Here is a 27,461-nt window from a genome sequence, read left to right on the forward strand (position 1 = left end):
TACCCCAAAGAAGTCACTGGAAAGGTTTTCGAAACATCTTCGGGTCCCTGGAAACTGTATTATGCAATAAAAATAGTTGTATTTGTTTAAAACGGCCCACATCAAGGAATTCAGGAGACGCGCTTAAATGCTTTAAGTCCAGTCCGTCAGTTGGACGTTAATAAGACGACTGAGGAGGTGAAATGACCAACGAAAAGCAGAAATTGTGAGGCTTAAAGTCCAGTTGTAGAGATACATTTGTTTTTTGTGTCCACTTGAAGGATTTGAGACTTTCCTATAGCAGAGGTTAAACGACCCACCCAAAAAATAAATCATGAGGAGATAGACTCATTTCTCATCCAATTCAAAGGCTTTGAGTCCTGTTTGTTAGCCTTTACCATGATGGCTGTTGAAGTTAAACGACCAACCACGAAAAATAAAATAAAAACAGATAAAATCACATGGACATACAGTGAATTCGTTTTACATGACCACTTAAAACATTTAGGTCCGGTCTGTTGGACTTTCCTACGACAGAGGTTAAACGACCAACCCATAAGAAAAGGATGACTACTTAAAGCCCGGGGTCCCAATTTGTTCGACTTTCTTTCCTATGGTAGAGGTTAAACGACCAACCCCAAAAATATAAATCGTGAGGTGATAGACTCATTTATCATACAATTTAAAGGTTTTGAGTCCTGTTTGTTAGACTTCACCAAGACGGTTGTTGAGGTTAAACGACCAACCATAAAAAAAAAATCACGTGGACATACAATGAATTCGTTTTACATGACCACTTAAAACATTTAGGTCCAATCTGTTGGACTTTCTTTCCAATGGCAGAGGTTAAACGACTGATCCAAAAAAAAATCATGATGTGATAGACTAATTTCTCATACAATTTAAAGGCTTTGAGTCCCGTTTGTTAGACTTTATCAAGACGGTTGTTGAGGTTAAAAGACCAACCACAAAAAAAAATAAAAAAAATCACGTGGACATACAATGAATTAGTTTTACATGACCACTTAAAACATTTAGGTCCAATCTGTTGGACTTTCCTATGACAGAGGTTAAACGACCAACCCCAAAAAATAAATCATGAGGTGATAGACTCATTTATCATACAATTCAAAGGCTTTGAGTTCTGTTTGTTTGACTTTACCATGACGGTTATTGAGGTTAAAACATTTAGGTCCTGTCTGTTGGACTTTCATATGACAGAGGTTAAACAACAAACCCATAACAAAATGATGGCCACTTCAAGCCCGGGGTCCAATTTGTTGGACTTACTATGGCAGATGTTAAAGTTAAATGCCCAACCAAAAACCATGAGCAGATTAATCAATTTTTCATCACCCATTAAAAACTTCCAGTCCCGTCAGTCTAGGACTGTCCTTTGTCGGCTGTCGAGGTTAAAGGATCAAACAAAAACGTGAATTTTCAGAATATGGATTCATTTTAAATGACCACCCACATTTTTTTAGTTTAGTCAGTAAACCCTTAAAGACTTTTAGTCTGGTCAGTTTTGGACTTTCCTGTAATCGTGGTTGAGGTTAAACGACCAGCCCGAGAAAAACAAAAGATGGAGAGATGAATCGCGACGAAGCGACCAAATGTAAACAGAAATCGTGAAGAGACAAAGGCTTTGAGTCCGGTTTGAGGGACTTGGCGATGACGGCTGTCGAGGTGAAACGAAACAACCCCCGAAAATAAATCCTGAACACGTCCGGTTCCTTAGTGTAAACGGTGGAAGGATTCCAACTCGTCCTACTTTGTCCTGAGCGACTCTGAGACGTCCCACGATCGGAGGAACGCGCGGTGTCCCGGCTGTCCCGGCTGGGAAGTCAGGAACACAGGTTCCGGTGTCCTCTCCCTTGAAGTGCTCCGCTCGGGTCCGAAAGAGTTCCCTTCGGCCGGTTTTTCTTCGGGGTCCCCTTGGAGAGCGAGTCCTCAAAAAGATGCTCCCTGGAACTTGATGGCGGACAGGGCTCGAGCTATCACCGTCCGAAAAAGGACAAAGAGAAGACATGAGAAGGGGTTGGCTTTTTGCCTTTGAAACGGGACCCCAGTCAGCGTTTGGTATTTTGGTCCTTTTTTTTTCTAATCTGTAAACATTTTTATGTATGTTTTGGGTGTTTTTTATGGATATCTTTCATCATTAGTTTTCAAAATAAAAGTTTCATTTATTTTTCTGTTTTGCAAATGATTGTACTGAACAGTCACTATATGAAACGGACATTTAGTTTTTCCACTTGCTTGACTTTAAAGTTGCTTAATATCAAAACGTTTCAAATGTAAATACATTCACTGGAGAGTGAAATAATTCATGTTTTTTAAGTAGAATAATAGATTGAAAAATTGTATGCATATTTCATTATCATTGGTAATGTAGTGATCAAATGGACCAACAAAAACCTGTCTTTTTTCTGGGATTTTTTGGTCTTTGCTTTCTTTTCTGCTTTTTTCTTGCTTATTATTTCCTTTTTCCCTTCTTTTTTGTTCTTTTTTCTGCTTTTGTTCTCCGTTTTCCTTTTTTCATTTGAGTTTTTCCATTAATTGTTTCTTTCATTTTTTTTCTAGCTTTTTACTTTGTTTTTCTTACTTTTCCCCTCTTCTTATTTATTTCCTGTTTTTTTTTATCTGAGCTTTTTACTTATTTTTATTCCTTAATTATGTTTTTCCTCTTTTAGTTAACTGTTTCTTTGTTTGTTTCTTTTTTCATTATTTTCTTGTTTCTATTTTGACATATTCCCCCCCCCCTTTTTCCAGACAGACTGAGGAGATCATTTTTCCTCATGCCATGAGGCTCTTTAACTCCACCCGGGGGAGTAAAAGCCCACATTAAACCTCACCCCCGCATTTCTCTTTCAGTAGAACTATTGAAATACTCTATATCAACACGTTATATTGGGTATTTTTGTATTCTATATCTTTTATTTTATTATTTTATTTTTCAACACAAAGATACTGCTGGAAGTGTGAATTTCCCTACGGGATAAATAAAGTATCCATCCATCTATATCTATCTATCTATCTTTTTAAGTCATTTTGTGCATAATGTTACCTAATAATCGTTAAAATATAGATTAAAGCAACAAAAACAATGTGAAGAACTCAAGAACCCAAGTGAAAGAGCCGCTTCTCTAAAAATAGACGAATTTCCCATCAGGACGAGAAAGAGATATACCGGGAGAGGCTGCTCCCTCCATTGGGACTGACACGCTCAAACTATGTGCTGTAGGGGGCAGGAGAGTCCACTGTAGTGTCCGCTAACATACGCAATAGTGTACGAATGGGATAGGATATACGCTGCCCAGACTGCCGTCAGTACTACATCCACTTCTTTCCGGGTGGGCAGAGATTGTCCACGGGTGGACACTGCTCACTGGTGACGAAGACCACTGCACTAATTTTGTGCCCTTTTGTTGTTCCTTGTTTAGTTTTTAACCGTCATCCCACTTTTTGAGCACCCCTATAGGTTTATTATAGCTTAATAAGAAGCATTACGATCATTACAAAGGGGAGCAATGGTCTGAAGTCGACAGCTATAAAATCGAGGTGTGTCGGGAAGTCGCTTACCTTTCCTGGCTGGGAGTTCAGATTGAGGAGGTGGGGGAGTCGGCAGAGGAGGGGGGAAGGTGCAGGCTGGTGGGGAGAGTGGGGGGGTCGGGGGCACATTGGGCTGCAGCAAAAGGAAGGGATTGTCAGCAAATCAAACCAAGAAGCAGGAAAAACAAAACGACTGCCATTTATTTCCTGACATGCAAAAAAGAACTAATGCAGTAGAGCCCCTGGATGTGGTGTCCCCGCCTTATGACATTTTCACTATACAGTGTGGAATAAGACGCTTTTTCCGCCTCTCCTTATGCCATTTTTTCCCACTGTACCAAAACAACAACCGATATTTTTCCAATCGACTGTCTGCGATCGGTCCACGTCATATGAGATGAAAATGCCAATATGCTATTGGCTGCACTACTTCCCACAATACCTTTCTCTTCAATCAATTCGAACTTTGCAAATGAATGTGATACAATATTGTATTCATTACCATGGGGCTTGCAGTGATGCTAAGAGGTTTAGGAAAAACATGATAACAATGGAAACAAAAAAAAGATCACCTAAAAAAAAACATGATTGCAAAAAACTCAAAAATATTATTTTTTTTCTTCAAAAACTGAAAAGAAACAGATAACTAGGTGAAACATGATTGTTCAAATAAGAGGTTTTTTTTTTTTTTTAGAAAAAAAATGTCAAGCCCTCCTTCACATATAAACCCCAATATTTGCAAAGAACAGAAAAAAAGCTCAAAAAGTTGAGTTTTTTAAAAAAGAAACAGAAAACTCTCTTGAAAAACGATTTTAAAAAAAAGTTCAAATGCTTAGGAAAATAATACTTTAAATAATTGATTTGTTTTGCGAAAAAGAAAAAAAATGTCAACCCCATACCCCGAAAACTCCACTAATTCCAAAGGACAGAAAAAAAGCTCAAAAAGAGAATTATTTAAAAGAAAAAAAAGAAAAAAACGTTTGTTAAGAAACAACGGAATTATTTCCAAAACACAGAAAATAATTATTTTAAAAAAAACAAAAACAAAAAATGAAAATAGAATGGTTCCTTCCCACAATCCCTCTGTAAAACCTTTGTGAACTGGCGCTACACGATACACCGCATACCGGCGGCATGACTTGCAGCGACGCTAAAGGGAGAAGCAAAACCTTCGCGCAGCGATAAGACGAGAGCGACCGAGGGAGCACGGAAAAACCCGAGAATCCGGAGCCCGTTCCTCACCCGAGAGAAGACGACTTCGGCGGGAAGCTTCAGCGGCGAGCGCGCAGGAAATCTCGATACGTTTCTCCTGCTCATGCAAGTGCTGGCGGGAAGCAGCCGAGGGGCCGGCCGACGGTCCAGCCGAGGCTCCGTCCTCGGCGGAGCCGTCCAGGTCCGGGACCACGTTTTGCAGACTAGGAAGCGAAAAGCAGACCCATGCAATGAGTATTCGGTCTAAGCTAATCAGCTAGTTGCTAATGAAAGAAGCCGGCTACCTGGATTTGGCAATGAGGGTCTTGATCCTCTCCAGTTTTTTCTGCTTTTCCTTTTCTTCTGCTGGACTGAGAGGCGCGGGGTCTTCCGTGTCCAGGTAGCGCTCGGGGATGAGAACCTTGTCCGGAGCCAGGAGCTGAAGATGAAAACATCTGCTCATTAGCATTAGATTTTTTTTTTAAATATATTGATTTTAATATTGAATAAATTTAGTTTTTTATTTTATAATTAATTTCAAATGTATTTATTACATCTGTTTTTTTCATTTTATTCATCTGTAAGGTATATTAAATCTAGTTATTTGTAATTTTCTCTATTATCTCTATTATTCACGTCACAAATGGCTCTGATGGAATGTACTTGAGTTCATACTATTTTTATTACTTATTCTCTATTTTTCTACTCTTTTATATGTTTCTGTTTAAAATATATGCACACTTTCAGTCTTTATTTTGAAGGATACAGGAAAGTCATCTTGGTATGTTTTTACAACTGCTTGACCTCTTCCAAATAAAAACATTCAGGTCACTGGGCCACGGTGAGAGAAAGGGAGTCATTCAATGGAGTGGGTCCGTTTTTCTCCCCGCGGTTACTGGAGGCCTCCTGTTGATATCAAACCTGCATCTTCCTTGACTCTCATATCAGCCAAAGATTAATATCCCAAATTAATCTGTCACATCTTATAAATTTGTGTTTTTTTTAATATATTGAATAAATTTAGTTTTTTATTATTATTTTAAAATGTATTTATTACATTTATTTTTTTCATTTTATTCATCTTTTAAATTTCGGTTCGAGAGCAGGTAGAAACATATGTTGGCCTGGAGGGGGATGGGCACCACCAGGCTGTATTTGGCCAAGACACATCACGGGAAACGGGGATCCAAGCAACTAACTAACCATTCATCCGTTATATTTATCGACATTTTCTAATTTTTTTGATGTATCGTTTTATTGCATTTATTCATTCCAAAGAAATCAATGGTCATTGAAAGCGTGTATTGGGCAGAATTTGTAGGAATCAGCAGAGATACCTCTTTGCTAATGTCGAGTTGGTATCGGTCCGGTTCCGCCTGGGATCTTCTCAAGCGAGCGATTTCTTCCCGGGGCGATTCCAGACCTTCTCCTCGGACGGCCGCCTCCAAATCGTGGATATCGATTTCGTGGGCTGTTACCCGACGGCGGATCTGCGCACGGTATCGACAATTTTCACCTTAGTGTCGGCGTCGGATTGGAGAGCGAAAAACGGTCACGTTTGCAGGAAAAGATCTGTGTTCTATACATTTGACCAGAAAGCCGTGCCCAACTTGATGTTTTGGACTATAGCATTGTCCAAATAAAAAGAGTTCCAAGAACATTTTGTCGGTGAAGGACCCTCCTACGCTTCTGCCCCAGTTTTGGTGGCGAAGGACCTCAGTTGCTTCTGTTCAAGGTATTGGTGACCAAAGAGTCTTAATCTGTCCTCGGTTTCTTAGATGAAGGTCTCCCAGCCGGTTTCATCCCCAGTTTCGGTAGCAAAGGACCTCAGTTACTCCTGACCCAGGTTTCGTCAGTAAAGGATCCTCGGCAGCTTCCAACCTCAGTTTTATTGGCTGAACCCTCAGTCGCATCAGTACCAGGTTTTGACATCAAAAAACTTAGTTACTTCAATCGCCAATCTATGCAGAAAAGAAACCTCGGTCGCTTCTGTCCGGGTTTAGGCGGCAAAAGAATGTCAGTCACTTCGGTTCCCGGTGACAAAAGACTCTTGATTGCTTCTGTCCACGGTTTCATAGATGGAGGACTCCCAGCCGGTTCCATCCCCAGTTTCGGTGGCAAAGGACCTCAGTTGCTCCTTACCCAGGTTTCGTCAGTGAAGGATCCCTGGCAACTTCCGACCTCAATTTTATTGGCTGAACCCTCAGTCGCATCTGTACCAGGTTTTGACAGCAAAATACTTTTAGTTACTTCAATCGCCACTCTATGCAGCAAAGCACACTCTGCCGCTTGTGTCCTGGTTAAAAAGCAAAAGAATGTCAGTCGCTTCTGTTTCCGGTGACAAAAGATCCCTGATTGCTTCTGTCCTCGGTTTTATGAATGAAGGACTCTCAGCTAGTCGTTTCCCCTGTTTTGACAGCGAAGGGCCATGTTTCAGTCTTCGGTTTTGACGGCAAAAATCCCTGACCGCTTCCTTCTCAAAATTTGGCAGCAAAAGACCCTCAGCCACTTCTGTCCCCAGTTTCCCCGGTGAACAACCCCAAGCTGCTTCCATCCCTAGTTTCAGTGAAGAAAGACCCTCAGCTGCTTCCTGCCCTTGTTTTGGCAGCAAGGGACCATAAGCCGCTTCTGTCCAAGGTTTCTTCAGTAAAGGACCCTCAGCTGGATCAGTGCCCAGTTTTGGAATGAGAGAACCATCAGTGGTGCTTCAGTCCCTGATTTTGGCAGTAAAGGACCTTCAGTCAGTTTGGTCTTTGGTTTTGGCGAGCAGTAGTTTTGTTCTTAAACACCAGATTTTTGGAGCATGCCTGCCCGGGTTCCTGCTTCACCGGACATAGGCCTACCACAAACTGATCCTATTTTCACAGTCCAAACTTACCACTTTATAGCCTGCCGGCAAAGGCCCGCCTGAAAGATTAAGGCTCCTCCTTTTGTCCCGCGAAGTAGTGCTCTGGTTTCGTCTGAGTCTCTCGTTTTGTTCCTCCACGCTCATCTTGGACCTGAGCTCGGCTGGAAAGACGGCGCTCTTGGGACGTTCCTGGAAAAGACAGCAATTTAGAGTTCTGTACTTGTCATGATCTTGAATGCCACAAACGATGCGTTATATTGGCTCTAGTGTTAAATTTTGCCATTCTGTTACGTTTTCAGTGTGGACCCAAATGCAGAGAAACAGGCCCAAAGGGTGGGCCAATTGAAAAAAGATGCTATTTAAAAAATTCAAAATAGTGAAGAAAGTAGCTAACAAGTGGCCCAAAATCAATCTCAAGACTATCCAGACCTTAGAAAAATAACAAAAAACTAACTTGACATGGAAATGGAAGACAATAATCCGACCACATGGGGACCCAGCCGTAAGCTTTCACAGTCCCTGACTTGACCTGATTGTGAGGAGAAGGTCCCTCGGCCAATACTGGACCCTGTCCAGGTCCCTATCCTGGCAACAAGGAGAAAATCCCTGTACAGGCTTCAAAGAGAAGGTCACTCAGCTGCTATCGGACCCTTTCCCGGCAGTGAGGAGAAGGTCCCTGATCTGGCAACAATGAAAAGGTCCCTCAACCGCTTCTGTTCTCTGTTCTGGTGTGGAAGAACAAGGACCCTTGACTGCCCCGTCACCAGTTCTAATCGCAAAAGACTGTCTACTGAACCCGTTCCCTGTCTTGACGGTGAGGAGAAGGACCCTGTGCTGGGTCTGGCCCCTCTGAAGAGAATGTCCAGGTCCACGCAGTGAGGAGAAGCTCCTGGTATCGGCGATAGGAAAAAGGTCCCTTGATCGCTTCCGTTCCAGTTCCTGCAGTGAGAAGGTCCCTCTGCATATTCTGTGCCTCTTCTGGCGGGGAGTGATTGTCTGCTACCACCTCTGCAATTGTTTAATTGTTTTTTGGATGTCAGGTTTGGGTTTTTAGTTGCCGTTTTCTGGTTTTGATGGTTTAGGAAAAAACATTTTTGACTACTTGTCGGTAACTTTGCTCACGATTTTGTTGTTGAATACTGTCATTTCTTAGGAGCCTCTTGTCCTGCTTCCCTGCATTTGCTGTCAAAATACAACATCTAGTTTTACTGAAGGTACATGTATCAGATGGTTTTAGTGAGAAACTTCCCAAAACGACGCTCCTGAGGACTTTGGAGTATTTTGCCGACCCCCGACCCCCGACTCGGGGTTAGCTTAGCTTGACCTACCCGAGAAATCCCATTAGCAGTTCTCCCGTGAGTCCTTGAAGCTCCAGCGGACCAAACCGGGGACTCGTCGGCAGGTGACTTGGTTCTGGGAGGGACGACGCCAACTGCGAGCAGAAGGAGATCCGTGGGAAAAGAGATTAGCGTCATCTGGGAGCGTGTCGGGCGTGATCAAAAATGTCTTTCATGTTTCAAAACATGTCAGGGGGGCGCCGCTAGGGTCTCCGGTACCCCTCGCGGGAGCTGAGGCCCACTAAGCCTTCGGAAGGTGAAGATGTGGCCGTACCTTTGTTGGTGTTGGATTGCCTTTCCAGGTCTTGAGGTTCACCGGTGTCGTGGTGATTGACAGTCTTCATCTGGGGGAGAAGATTCTCATGAGGCGATCATAGAAATAGACAGCCTGTTGCTAGCTTCAAGAAGAAACAATTCCCTGACAATCATCTTGTTCTTTCTCTCTTACTTTCTTTCTTGTTCTCTCATTCGGCTTTCTTTCTATTCCCTGTTCTCTTCCCCTCCCTCTCTCTCTTTTTACACTCTTTCTCCTTTTTTATGTCTCTCCTACCTTCTCTCGCTCTCTCTCTCTCCGTTTCTCTATTTTTCTCTCTTTTTCACTCTCTTGTTCTCTATCTTGTTCTTTCTCTCTGACTCTTTCTTTCTTGTTCTCTCATTCCTTTCGCTTGACTGTTTTCTTCCCCTCCCTCTTTCTCTTTCTCACACTCTTTCTCCTTTTTTCTTGTTCTCTCATTCGGCTTTCTTTCTATTCCCTGTTCTCTTCCCCTCCCTCTCTCTCTTTTTACACTCTTTCTCCTTTTTTATGTCTCTCCTACCTTCTCTCGCTCTCTCTCTCTCCGTTTCTCTATTTTTCTCTCTCTTTCACTCTCTTGTTCTCTAACTTGTTTTTTCTCTCTTACACTTTCTTTTTTGTTCTCTCATTTTGTTCTCCTTCTCTTCCCTGTTCCTTTCCCCTCCCTCTCGCTCTTTTTTCACACTCTTTCTCCTTTTTTTCGGCCTCTCTTGCCTTCTCCGTCCCTCTCCCTCTCTCTGTCTCCCTTGTTCTCTTTCTTTGTTTATCTTCTCTTCCCTTCTTTCTCTCTTTCTCTTAAACCACCTAGTCCGTAGGATGTTTTCACTACACAGTGTGAAACCTTCATGGCATTCTCTCGCTCTCTCTCTCTCCGTTTCTCTATTTTTCTCTCTTTTTCACTCTCTTGTTCTCTATCTTGTTCTTTCTCTCTGACTCTTTCTTTCTTGTTTTCTCATTCCTTTCGCTTGACTGTTTTCTTCCCCTCCCTTTCTCTTTCTCACACTCTTTCTCCTTTTTTCGTCTCTCTCTCTCCCTTTCTGTTTTTCTCTCTCTTTCACTCTCTTGTTCTCTATCTTGTTTTTTCTCTCTTACGCTTTCTTTTTTGTTCTCTCATTTTGTTCTCCTTCTCTTCCCTGTTCCTTTCCCCTCCCTCTCGCTCTTTTTTCACACTCTTTCTCCTTTTTTTCGGCCTCTCTTGCCTTCTCCGTCCCTCTCCCTCTCTCTGTCTCCCTTGTTCTCTTTCTTTGTTTATCTTCTCTTCCCTTCTTTCTCTCTTTCTCTTAAACCACCTAGTCCGTAGGATGTTTTCACTACACAGTGTGAAACCTTCATGGCATTTTCTCCACTATACCGCATAAACGACAAATGATTTTGGTGTTTGTAAACGCTAAAAACAACATGGACCATTCATGACATTCACTACACAGCATCATCTCCAAACAGAAGAGCAGCTTCAGCGACAGACTGCTGTCACGGTCTTGTTCCACGGAGAGACTGAGGAGATCATTTCTTCCTCATGCCACGAGGCTCTTTAACTCCACCCGGGGGAGTAAAGGTCCACATTAAACCCCACCCCCACATTTGCATATTACCCTTTTTTATGACAGTGTGTATTTTATGTAGCACTATTTAAATACTAAATTGTACATTGGGTATTTTTGTATTCTAGATTTTTATTTTATTATTTTATTTTTCAACACGGATACTGCTGGAAGTGTGAATTTCCCTACTGGGATGAATAAACTATCTATCTATATATCTATCCAGCAAAATACATAGCCGAAAATATGTTCATAAAAAACATTTTCAATACACAAGCCAGAATTTTACCAAAAGTGAAAAAAACTGTTTAAAAAGATTTAAAAAAAACAACAAAATAACTAAGGACATTCCACTTAATATTCCAAAAAGCAGTTTAAAACAGAATAAAAGAAAAAAAAAGGAAAAAAAAAAAAGCCCTATCGTAATCCATTATCCAAATAATAAACCCTTTTTAACGTACGAGTACATATTAAACAATGCATGATGCAAGAATCGGAGAGACTTGTTTGGCCAATCAGAACGCAGAATCGTGCAAATCAAGGAAGCGGTGAAAGCATGAAAAGCCAATGGCGTTAAAGCCGTTCGGGTGGACCGTAGGAGCGAGAAGGACTGCACGATGAAGCCAAAACCTAAAGGACGTCCCCGTGTGACGTCTTGCAATTGTGTCATCGCGAGACGCTGCGGTTTTTTAGAGTTTGGCCAACCGGAATCCTCGCCCATTTGGTTAAAACCGTGCCGGCCAATGAGAGGTAAGCGTGCGTCAGGCGGGCGTGACCGACTGCGATAAGCTGGTGTTAGCTATCAGTTGAACACAGGCGTGTCGGACACCAAAACCAACAGCGACGGCGTAGCTTGTAGCCTTAACGGCCAGTCACTTTGAAAATTTGGATCAAATCGGATTCTGAGGAAAGTCAGAACACCGCCAAGAAATGGTAATTACCAGCGGGTGCTCCGTGGATTGTTACTGTTAGCATAATTTGTAAACAAGTAGCCATTAGCATGTTAACATTAGCATTTTTTTTTGCATGAAGCAGTTAGCATTTAGCCGTTACATCACTTTTTAGCATATAACCATTAGCACAACTCATTAGCATGGAGCCGTTAGCATATTGGTTACCATGTAGCTGTTAGCATTAGCATTCTTTTTAGCATGAAGCAGTTAGCATTTAGCGGTTAGCATCACTTTTTATGATTTTATTATCATTATCATAATTTTTCAGCATGTAGCTGATAGCAAACATTAGCTCAGGAGGTAGAGCGCTCGTCTTGGGATCAAGAGATCGCAGGTTTGATTACCGGCCCCCCTGTTATATGTCGAAGTGTCCTTGGGCAAGACAATGAATCCCTAATGCCCCCGATAAGCAGGTCGGCACCTTGCATGGCTGCATGGCCGCTATTGGTGTGTGAGTGTGTGTGTGAATGGGTAAGTGTGGAGGACATTGTATAGACCTTTGGGAGGTCTTCATTGACTTGATTGATTTACCATTTTACCATTTATGGCGTCCGGGAATTGAGAGAAGGCTGCAGGTCTGGCCTACTGCTATGGGTTAGATACGTTGCAACCCTCACAAGCTTTCCCCTCGTAGCCAGATCCATTACCCGTGAAACACACGACTTGGAGCTACAACATGTGGGAACATGCGACTTTCGAGACTTTTATATGTTAAAAATCGCAGAGACCTTGCTGAAATCGCGGTAACACGGTGCTAGCGTGCAGCTAGCTAACCGTTATGCATATCGCTTTCTAACTATGAAAGGAGAAGCGCTCCAATTTCTTTTTGTACGATGAAGTCGATTTTTTGAACTGGAATTCTGTTTTTATGTGTATATTCACGGTTGTTATTTTGTTACAGTCGTGTACTCTCAGTCGGTCATCTTTAGGTAAGTGTGCTCGAAAATGCACTTTCCTTTTGGAAAATCGCGTGGAAATTGCAGGACGGATGTGAAATATCCCAATCCCAAAACAAAGGGGATAGAATTCGGACACCGCTAAGGGCAAAAGCAGAAGCCTGGAAATACCTTTTCATCTTCAAGAGCAAGGTAATGGTGCCGGCCTCCGCGTAGCCAGATGGCGCTGTCCGAGGGCAAGGGAGGGACAGACGGGGCAAAGTCGGAGGAAGATTCCAAAGGGAGATAGGATTTAGGCAGAGGGGGTCTAGGGGGGGCGTTTTCCTAGGCAGGGGAGGAGAGAGAAAGAAATAGCAAGCCAGAGAATTAGGCCCGGAGCAAGGAATCGCGAGGAATGGAGAGCGGCGTCCGGGCGCCGTAGAAAAGAATGGAAACGGGCGAGCGACTCCCTTTCTTTCTGCACCGTCGGGCTGTCGGTTATATTCCCGAAATGCAAACGTGCGCGATGAAACCACGGGTGTCTTTGTCCGAACAGAGAAAGAAAGACAGTGAGGAAGAAAGAGAAGCAAAGGGAAAGGGGGAGGGAGAAAAAGGGAAAAAGGAGATAGAGAGAGAGAGAAAAAGAAAAGAGAAAAAAGAGAGAAAAGAGAGGAAAGAGAGAAAAAGAGAGGGATAGAAAAGATGAAAGAAAGAGAGAAGAGAGAGACAGAGAGAAAGGAATAGAGACAGGGAGAGACATAGAGAGAATGTATGAGAGAGGTGAAGATAAAGAGAGAGAGAGAAAGAAAGAGGTAAAAAAGAAGAAAAGAGAGATAGAATGAGAGAGTGAGAGCGATTGAGAGAGGAAGAGAGAGTGAAAATAGACAGAGACAAAGAGAGCAAAAACAGAGAGAAAGGAAGGACAAGTGAAATGGAGAGACATTGAGAAAAAGAAAGAGCGATACAAAGAGAAAGAGGGAGAAAAAAAGAAGGACAATAAGTGAAAAAAGAGAGATAGAACACGAGAGTGAGAGAGAAGGAGAAAGAAATTGAGAGTGAAAGAGGAAAAGAGAGTGAAAAAGAGAGAACAAGAAAAAGAGAGCAAAAAAAGAGCACATATGGTAGAAATACATAAAAAGAGAACTGGCAAGAGAATGTAGAAAAGAAAAAAGAGAGACACAAAGTTAGAGAGAGGAAAAGAGACCCAAAGAGAAAAAGACTGTCTTTGCGAGTGGCGCCTGGCTTTCTTGACATCCAGTGGACATATTTAGAAGTGCAGCTCATATTTCTCTTTTACTTCTTAGTCCGATGCGAGTATTCTGATTGCAAATGTCATTTGTAGTATTACTGTCGTTTTATTTTCGTGGTCCTTTGGTAGCATTTTACGAAATAGTATTTCTTGTAGTATTTCCATTCTGGGCTTTTTTATATCTTCAGTATTTATGTCGTATGTTTGTCGTATATTTGTGGTAAATCCACAGTAGATTATTTTTGTATATCTATTCTTTTTGTAATATTACTTTTGTTTGTTTTTTCGTAGTACTTTTTTTGTATTTCTGTAATAGTATTTTGTAGTATTTTTCTGTAATTTCATTGTGGAGTTTTTTTTCTTATACATCTTCAGTATTTATGCGGTATTTTTGTCACTGTAGTTTGATTTTTGTAGTACATTTTTGCAGTATATCTGGAGTATTTTTGTAGCATTACTTTAGTTTTATTTTCATAGTACATTTGTAATATTTCCGTAGCGGTATTTTTGTAATATTTCTGTAGTCATATTTCTTCAGTAGTAATTTTGTATTATAGTATTACTGAAGTGATATTTTTGTAGTATTTCTGTCGGGGGGAGTGGCTGGAGCACACCCACCTGCTTTTTTTAAAGACGGGATTTGCTCCTTAATCTAAACCCTAACTGGGATGAGCGGTTTCCTACAGAAAGTCTCCATAAACACAGATTTTGTAGGCTACAGCCTCGCCATAAAATTGATTGGATTCCAGAGATGCTCTGTTAGCATGTTAGCATTTAAGCTATTTTTTAAAAAAAAAGTTGTTTTTGGTTTTATAAAGGTCAATCTGCATAGAAACTTTGCGACTCTTATTGTTTCTCTGTGTGATGCTTTATATTTCAAGAAGTTAGCATGTTAGCATCTAAGCTAGTTCAACTAGATATTCGTTTTAGGTTGGCTACAGATGAGTCTGCCTAAAAACCTTGTCCGAAGACTGACTTTGTGATCGTTTCTCCCCGTGAACATTTCTTCTGTGTTAGCATCTAAGCTAGTTCAACAAAATTCTCGTTTTCGGTTGGCTACAGATGAGTCTGCCTAAAAATTGAAGACCGACTCGGTGATCGTTTGTCCTTGTTTGTGTGATGTTCCGTTAGCATATTAGCATCTAAGCTAGTAAAACGAAATAGTGTTTGACATTCAGGATGGTTGCTTGTGGTATAAGAACGTGGGAGATCTATATCGTAGCATAAGGTTAGACCGGGACTTTGAAAGGGGTTCCGGAATGGCAGGATTTGGGATTCCGGCACGGAAAAAGCCCCGTCGCCGGATACGTAGGTCCCCGGACTGTTGGGAACGCCGATCGACCGGGAAAATTCCTGACAAGAATCCGGAAAAACGTCCTGTCTTTGGCCGACTTTGGAATCCGTCTCCTCCGCCACAGTATCCAACCGAGCCAGGGACCCGATCGGGTTCGAAAACCCTAAAACCGAAGGCGGGACCCGTATTTCGTTAACGCTGCATTCGGGTTCCCTAAAACTCTTGGGTCTGGACTGTTCCCAGTTTTCAGAGTCCAATGGAGGCGCGACGCAAGATCTGGGCCGAGATTTGCTACCGGACGCCGTTCTGGTTTGTAGGACGGGAGAAGGTAAAGGGCTGAGTCCGGACCGGGCGGTTCCGGTTCTTACCTCCGGGCCCGGTGGTTTAGAAGCGGAGACCCGGGAGCCGGGACCGGGACCGGGGGAGTAAGGACTGAGGGGGCTGCTGAGGCCTACGGAGCTGAGGGGACTGGCCGGGCTATTGGTGCTAAAGGAACCCGAAGCTCCCGCCGACACTGCAAAGAAAGAAAGGAGAAGACGGGTCAAAATCTGGAACCTTTCAGGAAAAGGACACGGAATATTTCAGAACGGGTAAAGGGAAATTCCGGATTCGGAAAACGGATTTTTCGACAATAGTAAACAAACATATAACAAACAATGTAGCCATTTTGAATATCTTTAGCATGAATGTAACCGTTCATATTCGAGCCAATGAACGTCTTTAATACAGAAAACTGGCAAAGTCACTTACAGAATATTCTGGTCATTGGCTATCTTTGAACAAGCGTGTGGCGGTATCGGAAATGACCTTTGTGCTTTGCGGTATCGGTTCCTCTGGACGAGTGATTCTTGTGAAGACCTTCCAAGACGTCCTGGACTCGCCAGAACTCTTTCTGGATGTGTCTTCGGACCAGTTCGCTCTAAAACATGAAAAAGAAACGTTGAAGGACGGCGTAAAAGATTCCAACACTAGATGTCGCCGTATCAGGTCACGCGATTGAAAAAGACCGCTAAAAAGCATAACGACCAAAAGAATGCTACAATAAAAAGGTCAAAACAAAAATGGCTCAAAAAGCTGCAAGTAAAACAGCTGACAAAAATGCAAAAAGGCAAAAACAACTAAACCAAAACAAGTTTAATGTCATGATTAGTGATGTGATGCACTTGTGCCCGCTCCTTTGGCGACAACTGCCTCGGACTCCCTGTCACTATTTGAACCCAGTCCTGTCTATCCCCTATTGTCAGTCTGTCTGCGAACCTCAGTGAACACTAGGCAAGCATTTTTCGACCCTGACTCCCACCTGTTCGGTTTTTTGTTCCTGTCTGTCTTCGGCTTCGACCCCTTTTACTCCTGACCACGTCTGTTCTCCTGTCCCGGCTTACGACCTCTTTTTGTTCCCGACTACGTCTACTCTCCCGTTCTGGCTTACGACTCGTTTCCAATCTCAAACACGTTTTTGCTCTCCTGTCCCGGTTACCGACCCGCTTTTTCGTCCCCGACACGGCCATCGCTCGCAACCGAAGATCCACTTCCGTGCTTGGATCACAGTCCGAGTACGAGACCGACTCGCTTCCTGCGTCCAGCGAACACCGGATCTTGGGCGCAGCCCTTCCTCTTCCCTTCAATAAAAGTTGTGGTAAACGCTACGCAAGTGGGTCCTGTTTCCGTTCTGTTCCTGACAAAGCTACCGATTGACACCACCAAAGAGCCCCCAAAATGCTCTCAAAAAGCTCCAATTTAAAAAAAAGCTAAACATTGCAAGAGAAAAAAATTAAATGCTACAATTAAGAGCTAAAAAAAAAAAAAAAAACTTAAAAGCTGAAAGCCACAACAAAAATCTACAAAGCTGAAAATGAAAGCCCGAAAAATGCTATAAGTAAAAAAAAAAAACAGAAATCCTCTTCAGTGGGTGAATATATGCAGAGCCCACGGACCAGCAGTGATGGGTCATTGCGGTTTTCTAGTCAATCTGATGTCTAGCAGACGTGACAGTGAGAGCTTGCCGATCCCCCGGTCTAGATCGTAGACCTTCCCCTGAAAGTGGGCGGGGCTCGCGCGTTACCTGAACGCCGGCGTTGAGCTGTTCCCAAAGATCTCCGTGGATGGCGTGGGCCTCGTCTTCTAAGGCCTCGAATTCCATCAGAGCGCCCCCTAGAGCCTGCGAGGGCGGTCCGAGATCGTGAGGGTGACCCGTGAGAGGTACGGGCGGATGCAGGGGGCGGTCTTACGTCGGAGGCTCGCGAGAGTTCCCCTCGGATGTCGATGAGTTGCTTTTGGAGCGTTTCCTTCTTGTGGTGGAGTCGCTCCAAAGGAACCGATCGGTTGTGATACTTTTCCATTTCCTGGTGAGTTGACACTAGCGCCTCCTCCAGGCTGTCCTGAAAATGCAAGTTCTATGTCAGCGTGATTAAAGCTTCTATTCAGGAATTAAAAAGAGCGGCTTTAAATATTTAGAGTTGAGGACATTGCGATGATTTAGGGGAGGGGCTGCCGGCGCCTCCTCCAGGCCGTCCTGTAAAATAGCAGCGTGATGTTGGAGAGGGCGGGGCTTACCGTGACACTCAAATCATACAAGGTTAAGGTTTAGGATATTGTGTCGATTCAAATGAGGGGCATCTACAATAGCTCCCAAAGAACAACTGAGTGGCAGAAGAACTGGGAGTGAAATTAGCTCACCGGTATGGGTCATTGTGATTTTCTAGGAGGTGTGACTTCTAACTAGCATCTCTAGCAGTCTCTTTCTCTGGCAACCTTCTTTCTCTTTATTTTCTCTTTTTGCTCCCTCTCTCACTTTGTTTTTTCTCTTGTTTTCTCTGCTTTCACCTTCCTTGCTCTCTCTCTCTCTCTCTCTCTCTCTCTCTCTCTCTTTGTCTTTCTTTCCCCCTTGTCTTTCTTCTTTTCTTGCTTACCTTCTTTCTTTCTTTTTATCAACTTTTCTTTTTTTTTCTTCTTTATTTCTCTTCTTTATTTTTTTTCTTCTGTTTATTTACTTTTTCCTTTTACTCTCTCCCTTCTCTCTCTCTCATTTTATATTTGTTGTGCCTCTGTCTTTTTCTCTCTTTTTTTCTCTATCCCTCTTTCATCTTTCTTTTACTCCATCTTTTTTATTTCTCTTTGTTTCTGCTTTTTCCTCTTTCATTTTTCTTGTTTTTCTCTACTTTCTCCTTCCTCGCTCTCTCTTTCTCTTTCTCTCCCCTTATCTTTGTCTTTCTTTCTCCTTGTCTTTCTTCTTTCTTACCTTCTTTCTTCCTTTCTATTTACCTTTCCTTTTTTCTTTCTTTCTTCTTTCTTTCCGTCCTTTATTTTTGTCTTCTGTTTTTTTTTCCCTTCTCTCTCTCTCACACACTTTATTTTTGTTGTGCCGTTTTTTTCTCTTTTTTTCTCTATCCCTCTTTCATCTTTCTTTTTCTCCATCTTTTTTATTTATCTTTGTTCCTTCCTTTTCCTCTTTCTTTTTTCTTCTTTTTCTCTACTTTCTCCTTCCTTACGCTCTCTCTCTCTCTCTCTCTCTCTCACTTTCTCTTTCTTTCTCCGTGTCTTTCTTCTTTTCTTTCTTACCTCCTTCTCTTCCTTTCTATTTACCTTTTCTTTTTTCTTTCTTTTTTCTCTCCGTCTTTATTTCTTTTTCTTCTGTTTATTTACTTTTTCCTTTCTCTCTCTTTCTTTTCTCTCTCTCTCTCTGTCTTTCTTTTTCTTTTCTTTGATCTCTTTTTCCCTTGATCCCTTTCCTTGTCTCTTTCTTTCTTCTTTTTATCTTCCTGACACTCTGTGTAGCTCTCCCTTTCCCTTGCTTTCTCTTTCTTTCCAAACGACATCGGTAGCCCTCTAGGCTAAAAAGTATCCCTCGGCTTCCGAAATCTTGGCGGCCGCAGACTTAGGGATTAAAAGCGATTGAGTTTTTCGGATTGGTTTTACTCAACTTACCCCAACCCCAAAGGTTCACGTATCTAACAAACTGGTGCAGAATCAGTAAGAAGATCAAGATTCTTGTTTGAAAAAGTCACAGAAAACACGGACAATATTGTCAATGATATGCGTTATCATGGTTTGTTACCTTGTCCATTCGCAAACGATGGACAAGGGCCTCCTGGTCTTTCAAAACGTGGTTCTGTTCGCACAGCCGACCCAAAAGTTTCTGCGTCAGAAGGAAAAAAAAACGATGAAAACCATGTCCCAGCTCATTTAAGGTCCGAACGTGTTCTCCCGTACGCTGGTTTCTATTTCGTTGAGTTTCAGCGTCGGATGCAATTCTCTGTAGACGTCGTGGAAAGGAGGAACCTGTAAATACACAAAACTTCTTCCATCAAAGGATGAAATGGCTTCTTGGAGAGAAAGAACCTGTCTACTTTCAAGAACGGTCAACGATTCAACTGAGGAAGCTCCTTACGTGAAAAATACACAAAAAGAAACGAATCAAAGAAAAAACTGCACAAAAATCCATTTCAATGGAGAACAGCATGCAAGACATTCCATTGGTCGACACCAAGTCGAGTTTTTCACCCCAAATCAGTAAAGATGCACCCAGGTCCCTTTGGAGTACCACCTATCCACCAGGGTCTTCTCGTAAATACCCCGAAGAACTATTAGAATAGCTATTTTGGATAGACTCTTCCACCCCAAAAATCATTCCCTAGAAAAGACAGACCCAAGTGCTTTTGGAGTACCACCTATCCACCAGGGTCTTCTCTTAAATACCCTGATCCAATCATGGGAAACAATTTGAATAGTTTATTTAGCATGTTCTTGGGTATGTATTTTCCATCCCGAAAATCGTTTACTGGTGAAGAGACAGGCAGGTGTCAAGGGTCTTCTGTTGAGCATCATGAACCATTCGTGAGGACCTTTACAGAGATATTTTCAAAGTACTGGGGTGCTTATTTGAGTAGACTTTACAACCCAAAAAAGGGTCTTCTGTTGAGTACCCTTAACTGTTCCTGATCAACTTTAAGGAATGGTCTAGCATCTACCAGGGTACGTGGTATTTTGCTTGTTTTAACCCATCCTGAAGAGCCTATGCAAGGGTTGTTGTCATGCACCAGGTTACCTACCTATCAGGTCTTCTTTTGAGTACACTAAATCATTTACTTTTCAGAAAGTTTTTGCAAGGTACAGGTACTTATTTTGGTAGTTTTCCAACCAAAAATTCTCGGAAAACTATGGGTCATCTGTTGAGTACTGTTAGATTATCAAAATAGGTCACTTATAACCATAACATTGTCACGGTTGCCATGGCGCCCATTTGGCCCCGCCCGTGTGGCGTCAGCTGCGGCTCATTAACAAATTGGCTCTCCCTCTTTTTAAGCTCAGTGCGCTCTCTCTTACTTTGTCAGTCCGTCAACGAACCTCTGCCCCGCAAGACTTGGGTTCTGACTCTGTCCTGTTTTCCTGTTGGTATTTCCTGTCCGGTATTCCTCCTGTTTATTTTTGTCCTGTTTGAGATCAGTTTTCAGTTTGGTTTCCGTCTATTTTTGTCCTGTTCATTATTTTCTCCAGTTTTCGTTCCCGCTTAGTTTGTCCTGTTTATTTTTGATATCCTGATTCATTATCTATCCGTTCTGTCCCGTCTTGTTCGGTATCGACCCCATCTGTCTGTTATCTGCTCAGAATTGGTATCGATCTCATCAGCCTCTGGCCTCCTATCATTTTACGCCAAACCGCTGCCTAACGTGCATGACTCCCCATTTCCCGTAAAATAAAAGGCTTGTGTGAGAACGTCACGCGATTGGGTCCTAATCCTGTTCTGGTTCTTGACAAACATGAGTTTTCCAGCTATATTCAGTTTATTATCGATCATCACAGCATTACTTTTAGTTGTGAAAAATGCACGTACGTTTATCCACATATTTGAGTGAAGTATTATTTGCTGTATCCTTTCGGATTTGTACTTTCACGCCAATGGTGTTCCAACCTTATCTTATCAAACAACCTTCACAATTCAGCTGTGAGCAGTTTCAACAAAAGTCTCTCGTTCATTGAGTTCCCTGGAGAGTTTCGTTTTTAGGTTTTGCGTAATCCATGCCTTTCCCTTATATATTATGGTCGTTTTTTACACAAAAATCAGGTTCTAGGTAGACTTCTAGGGTCCTCTGTGGAGTTCCCCTAACCATTCCTGAGGAAGGTATAGACGATGTTTAGCATGCACCAGGGTACTTATTATGGTCGTTTTCTACCCCAAAAATTGGGCTCTGGGTAAACTTCTAGGGTCCCCTGTGGAGTACCCTTAACCATTCCTGAGGAGGGTATGGACGAGGTTTTGTCACGGTTGCCATGGCGCCCAATTGGTCCCCGCCGTGTGGCGCCAGGTTCTGTCACGGTTGCCACGGCGCCCAATTGGCCCAGCCCATGGACACCAGCTCAAACTTGTTGACAGATTGCTCCCTGTGACTACTTAAACGCTCTCCTTTGAGTCGTTGTTTGTCGGAGCGTCTGCTAAACTCTGTTTTGATACGTCAAGCCCTGAGAATCTCCGTTTTTCCTGTGTTTCTGCTCTAGTTTTGCCAAGCCCTGTGAATCCCCGTTTTTGCCTGCGTTTTTTGCTCTTGTTTGCCAAGCCCTGTGAATCCCCGTTTTTGCCTGTGTTTTGCTCCTGTTTTGTTCTCGCCTCGATTTGTTTGATTTTGACCACTTCCTAGTTCCGATCAATCTATTTTTGCGACCAACGATCCCCGGATCGAGTGTGCGCTCATTTCTCTTCTCCCCAATAAACTGTGAGTAACGTTACGCGATTGGGTTCTGCTTCCTGTTTCCTGTCCTGGGTCCTGACAGGTTTAGTATGCACCACGGTACTCATTGGGGTCTTTGGACTGCCCTTCGACGATTTATCAACCTCTTCTCTATAAAATTTGTTTTATTCACTTTAACTCTTCAACCGTGGCGTCTTTAGGGCATCTTTTTGACCTCCATCTTTTAGGTTAGGTGGAAACTATGCGAGTCTCTACCTTGAACGTAATCAAGCGCACGAAACAGGGGGCAAAAAAGCAAGAAAACAAGAATAAAATGCAGGCGAAGTCGGGATCACACGCATGCAGACAACAAGGAGACGGAAAGAGAGGCAGGCTCTGGGAGGACCGGAACCGGGACCCGACGGTCGTCCGGTTTTCCATCAAAGTTCCCGAAAGCGAACGCGAGCTAACTAGCCGGTCGCAGCCTGCCTCCCGGCTACGCTAGCGCCTCTCTTACTTGTATGCAGAGCTTGGCTGCGGAGGAGGACCTCTCCGGCCTTCTGGTAACCATACCGAGCCACGGGCTTCCTCCCGGCACCTGAAGATTGAGCCGAGGTTACAAAAAGGAAGCCGGTCGCCTCGGAACGGAGGACCGGCGCAGGCGCGGTGACGGAGGACAAAGCGCCTACCTGCCGGTCTAAATAATCCAAGTTGCGGCGGAGATGGAGATCTAACGTGTCGTCCTTAAGCGACCGTCACACAAAAACATGCCGCGTTTCACGAGACACATTTCAGATCAGAGACAAACAAAACAATGTCAATGCCGTTTTCAATATCCTACTTGTTGATTTTTTTCAATAAGTTGCCGTGCTTTAATTCTACGTGCGTGGATGAGATGATGGAGTATGGCTTGACCGTACTTTCTGGACTGTTGTTTTTCTTTTCTTTGGATTTTCCTCCACCACTAGGGGCGCTCTAACGAATTCAAACAAAGGTGTCAAACATGCACCCCACCTTCCGGTTCAGGCCCACCCAAGGTTTCGATCTGGCCTGCAGGACAACGCCAATAGAAGCGCTAGAGAAAAATGAGCTGCACTTTGAAATATGTCCCCTTGATGTTACCAAAGCCAGGCGCCACTCGCAAAGCAACTGGAGCTGGATTTCCTTCTCTCTCTCTCTCTCTCTCTCTCTCTCTCTCTCTCTCTCTCTCTCTCTCTCTCTCTCTCTCTCTCTCTCTCTCTCTCTCTCTCTCTCTCTCTCTCTCTCTCTCTCTCTCTCTCTCTCTCTCTCTCTCTTTTCCTTTTTCTGTCCCTCTTTTTATTTATCTACTGTATTTCTTTTTCTCTTTCTTCCCTCTCTTTTTTGCTCTTTTTGCTTTTTTAAAAACATTATCTGCCTCTCACTTTCTACCTGTCCTTTTTTCTTTTTTCTTTATCATCCTCATCATCTTGTTCTGTCTCTATGGCTTTCGCTTTTTCTTCTTTCGCACTTTCTCATGCTTTTTCTCTCTCTCCCACTCTTTTCCTCTCTCTTTCTCGCTTATTGTTTTTTGTTTCTCTCCTTTTTCTCTCTTCCTTTGTCTCTCACTTTCTCACTTTCCTCCTCTCTTGACTGCACGAGAGGTCATCCCCCTTTCAGCATGACCAGGCTGCAAATTAGCAAGGGTCCAAGCTTAATTAACCTATGGCTAAACACCGCCCTCTAACGCAATGAGCCAATCAAAGGGCGCGTAGTCAACTTGATAAACATTCTGAGTTCACTGCTCCATAGAATTGCATTGCATTTTGTGGGTTTTTGCTTTTTTGTGTGTAGAAATCTTAAAATGGTCTAACAATGTGCATGAGGGTACATTCAAATCTGATTTCTGAGAAACCGGCCGATGGGATGTATTTTTGTAGCCATTCTAAAGCCACAGGAATCTTACATGTATATATTTAATGATGATTGAAGAACTGGATTTTTCTCCAGGATGGATACTTCAAATAGTTGTGTTTGACACCCGTTTCCTGTTTTCTTTCCAAATTATTTTGTCGAATACACCTTTTTTTCCAGCTCGTTAAAATCGACGGCACAATTTCTCCCGACTTGTCCACCCTAAACGATTGCAACACAATGTTTTTGACAGAAGATGTTTTTCGGGGTGTTTTTTCGGACGCTCGAGCGGAACGCAGGACGGGGTCAGGCCGGACGGTCGACGACATTTCCTCAAAGTCAATATTTAAAGTTTAAGTTCATAACGACCCGCACAAATATCCCCTCCCCGAGTCCACGTCAATCTCCCGGGCTAATGACCCGGACCAGGGTTGGAAAAACTACAGCCGGCATGCCACCTGATGAAAAAGTTAATCGGATTTTATATATATAAAATCGAGATTTTCTTCTTTAATATAAAACATAGAGAGGGTGCAGCTTACATAGCAGTTTATAGTCCAGGAAATACGGTCGTATAAATTGAAAATCAAGCGTTGGAATTGTGTTCGGATGGGGGCTTGCACGCTACATGCGACAATAGCATGATTCCAATGACGGGGACCGTGCAGGGACACCGCTATATAAGATGTCAACAGTGGAAAAAAACAACAATTATATAGGAAAAACTCAGGTTCATTGATGTAAAATGAACAGACAACTCTGGGTTTCCCTCATTTTAGGGTTCTCACAAGACATCCATCGTGAAATGAACTCTCGATCCGGAATAGATCGAGCTACTGCCAAACAGAATTTCGGGAATGGACCAAACCACCACGTAGAAAATGTCTGCGATGGAAATGGAAAGACGAGACATGACAGAACATACCATCTGATCGCGGATGGAAAGGGAAACGGGGTAGTTGTGGTGGTACGGTCCTTGATTTATAGCCCTCCTATGGCCGGCAAAGTCGCACTGAAGGGAGGGAATACGAGCAGGAGGAGAAAAAGGGAGATGGAGTGACAGCAAGGAAGTTAAATGGGATAGAGGCCGAAAGGCTCAGACATTCATTTATGACCGCACGTAGCATTCCAACCAAGTAGACAGATAGACAAAGGGGTGCGGCTTGGGGTTAGGGGAGTAGGATTATGGTTCAGAGCTAAGGTTTTAGATTGTCTTTAAGGTTTCAAAGTAAAGTGTGACCTCAATTTTAGGCTTAGGAGTAGAGGGTTAGGGTTGGTGCTAGGTTTAAAGTGTTAGGAATGGGACTAAGGGTAGAAGCAAGGTTACAGCAAGGGTAGGAACTAGGATTACGAGTTGGAATCTACAGGAAGTGTTAGGGTCACATTTGGTGCTAGGGGTAAAGTAGGCGATAGGGTCAGGGGCTGAAGTTGTTTTTAGGGTTTCAAAGAAGTGTTTTAAACTTCCCAGGGGGTTTCAAATTAGGATTTTACCTCTATTTTAAGGTTAAGTGTGAATCTAAATTAAGGGAAGGAGCTAGAGTTAGGGCAGAGGCTGGAAACCCGGTCCTCCGAAAGCATGCAGGACATGCGGCCCTTGAGGACTGGGTTGCCCACCTCCAGGTTAGGGGTCGGAACTAGAGTAGTATAAGGGTTGAAGCAAGGGACAGGGTTACAGGTGAAAGTAGAGATAGGATTTGAGTTAGGGTTAGGGGTAAGGGTTGATGGGGTTAGGTTTATTAAACAAACTCCTGTCAATTTTGCTCACCTTGGGCGAGCTGATCGACCTCCTCAGACCGTAAGTAGACGGATCAGCGTAGATGGCTTCGTCCCGCATCCTCGCCGAATATCGGACCGAGGGGGACCGGGCTGGCGATGCGAAATTGTGTGACACGGGCGAGTAGGCTCCCCCTGACGATAAGGACGGTGACCTGGGTACCGAGCGGGACCGAGGTTGGATGGAAAGCCGCCTCACTGACTTGTCCAGTCCCCCGTAGTATTGCGGGCCCCAGGAATCCCGAGCGGAAGCCCCAGGGGGGCCATACCACGGCCCGTCCCTCAGGGAACGCCGTTTTTCTTCTAGGGCCCAGCGTGGGTCGTACCCCCCCACGGCAGAAACGGAACAGATGCTGTCCGGTCGCGAACTTGTCGGGTACAGCGAGTACTCGTCCAAATACTGGGGCCCGTTCGGGTAGCCGTAGTAGTTGAAGCCGGGGTTGGACGGGTAATAGTAGGAGGGGCTGCAACAAGAAACAATCACAAATTGGGATTGCCCCAGATAAATAAATCGAATTGCCCTTGGAATATAATCCGTATTTTCATCAACTAGCAGTCAGAAGTGGATTAAGAATGGCAGGAAAAAAATATATAATCTTGTCTGCCGACTTTAAGTAGAGAGTATGAAATTGTCCAGACTCAAAAACTGGCCCAGGAACAAACCTGTTGAGGTCCTCCTGAGACACCATGTCCCGCCGCTGGTTTACCCAATGCTGCAGCTGTGCCATGGAGCTCTTCCTTTGGGCTACTTTTTCAGGAGCAGTCCTAGGTACGAAGCCCCTTCTCAGGACTACATTCTGGTTGTTCTGGTTTGGGCCCCCTCCTGGTGGTCTTTGAGGAGCCTGTGCTGGTTGACTATTGTAATTTGCGGGGACGTGATGACTCCAACCGTTGGGATCGTGGTTATTCCCAGGACCTCCGCCTTCATCTTCAGTTTGTCGTCGTTCGTCTTGCCGAGGGTTGTTCCTTAGCGCGTCCTGGTCGGAACCAGGGGTGGACGGCGGTGGCGTTTCTGAGTGCTCCACCCCGTTGTCTTTTTTGCTCGGCGGTGTGAACGGTTTGGATTCGGTCTGCGGGTCCGGTTCCCTGGTGACCTTGGTCTGGATTTCAGTGACGACCTGGTTGGCTCTGGAAAAGAACATTACGGAGTTTGTTGGATCTTGAAGAAACAAGAGCAGTGTTATCACAAGCAAGTCCAGAACCATGTAAGTCCTAAACCGGAACCTTGGAGAAACCGGGTCACCTGGGTGGTGGATTCCCGTTGACTTCGGCGGCTTCGCTCATCGCTCGGATCCAGTCCCTCTGCTCTTCGTAGCTGTCGGTACTGAAGAAATAAGTCCGAGTTCCGGCATGTTCCGCCTGCACGCAAAAGACAGCGGGAGCTTTCAACTCCCCGTTTTCGGCTTTGTCCACTTCCTGCTCCTCGTCCAACCACACCTGGACGCAAAGACACAACAAAAACCGCCATCAGTTCCGGTCAAGAATTTTTGAAAGTCTTTGCATGCAAGGCGGATGTTTCTCGGACTCTACCCCCCCGGCAAAACACCGGTTGACAAGATGTTAAAAGGACGCAATGGTTCCTAGCTTCAAATCCAACCTTCGAAAGATGTATTTTGGGGAAACAAAACAGATTTAGCTCAAAATTCAACGTCCAAAAGACTTTTTGGCTGGGCCAAATTTGGACCGAGTGTTTATTTTTCGGCGAACTCAAGTCTATGAGAATCCAGACCAAAGTCCAATGTCCAAAAGATGTCTTAAGGGGGCCTCAACTTGGACCAGGTATCTATTTTTGCACTAAGTTAAGTCTATAGTTAAGTCCCATTTCTTTGTTTGGCCCTTAATCACAAAATATTTCAAAGGACTGCACAGGTTACAATGACACCATCGCCTGATCTTAAACCGACATGCGAGCAAGGGAAAACTCAAAACCTCAGCACGGGGAAAATGAGAAACCTTGAGAAAGGGTCTGTTTTGGACTAAACAAAGTCTTTAAAAACCAGGCCAAAATCCAACGTGTAAAAGAAGTCTTTGTTGCAATGACCAAGA

At 43.6% G+C, this 27,461-nt stretch overlaps 1 protein-coding gene across 11 annotated transcripts in view; it reads right to left on the reverse strand.

Moving 5' to 3' along the window:
• Window positions 1-725: 725 nt before the first annotated feature.
• The window catches only part of plekha6 (pleckstrin homology domain containing A6), a 69,502-nt gene continuing 42,766 nt past the window's right edge, over window positions 726-27,461 (reverse strand). For 3 of the 11 annotated variants that reach the window (XM_088337682.1, XM_088337676.1, XM_088337686.1), the window contains 21 exons: window positions 26,659-26,852; window positions 26,079-26,543; window positions 25,408-25,879; window positions 24,568-24,654; window positions 22,460-22,513; window positions 22,288-22,368; window positions 19,318-19,386; window positions 19,163-19,243; window positions 17,337-17,486; window positions 17,171-17,266; window positions 15,916-16,027; window positions 15,477-15,622; window positions 12,758-12,910; window positions 9,179-9,248; window positions 8,896-8,999; window positions 7,598-7,756; window positions 6,057-6,209; window positions 5,025-5,158; window positions 4,771-4,943; window positions 3,559-3,661; window positions 726-1,973 (listed from right to left, as the gene is read on the reverse strand). In XM_088337682.1, the coding sequence (XP_088193808.1) occupies window positions 3,576-3,661; window positions 4,771-4,943; window positions 5,025-5,158; window positions 6,057-6,209; window positions 7,598-7,756; window positions 8,896-8,999; window positions 9,179-9,248; window positions 12,758-12,910; window positions 15,477-15,622; window positions 15,916-16,027; window positions 17,171-17,266; window positions 17,337-17,486; window positions 19,163-19,243; window positions 19,318-19,386; window positions 22,288-22,368; window positions 22,460-22,513; window positions 24,568-24,654; window positions 25,408-25,879; window positions 26,079-26,543; window positions 26,659-26,852 (3,039 nt within the window). In that variant the 3' untranslated portion in view covers window positions 726-1,973; window positions 3,559-3,575. The remainder of the gene's footprint in view (window positions 1,974-3,558; window positions 3,662-4,770; window positions 4,944-5,024; window positions 5,159-6,056; window positions 6,210-7,597; window positions 7,757-8,895; window positions 9,000-9,178; window positions 9,249-12,757; window positions 12,911-15,476; window positions 15,623-15,915; window positions 16,028-17,170; window positions 17,267-17,336; window positions 17,487-19,162; window positions 19,244-19,317; window positions 19,387-22,287; window positions 22,369-22,459; window positions 22,514-24,567; window positions 24,655-25,407; window positions 25,880-26,078; window positions 26,544-26,658; window positions 26,853-27,461) is intronic. The other 8 variants (XM_088337679.1, XM_088337677.1, XM_088337681.1 and 5 more) reach the window with 8 other exon arrangements.

This window comes from Urocampus carinirostris, chromosome 6 (assembly GCF_059441175.1).
Source record: "Urocampus carinirostris isolate Australia breed hairy pipefish chromosome 6, RoL_Ucar_1.0, whole genome shotgun sequence".
In the NCBI taxonomy this organism is placed as follows: Eukaryota; Metazoa; Chordata; class Actinopteri; order Syngnathiformes; family Syngnathidae; genus Urocampus; species Urocampus carinirostris.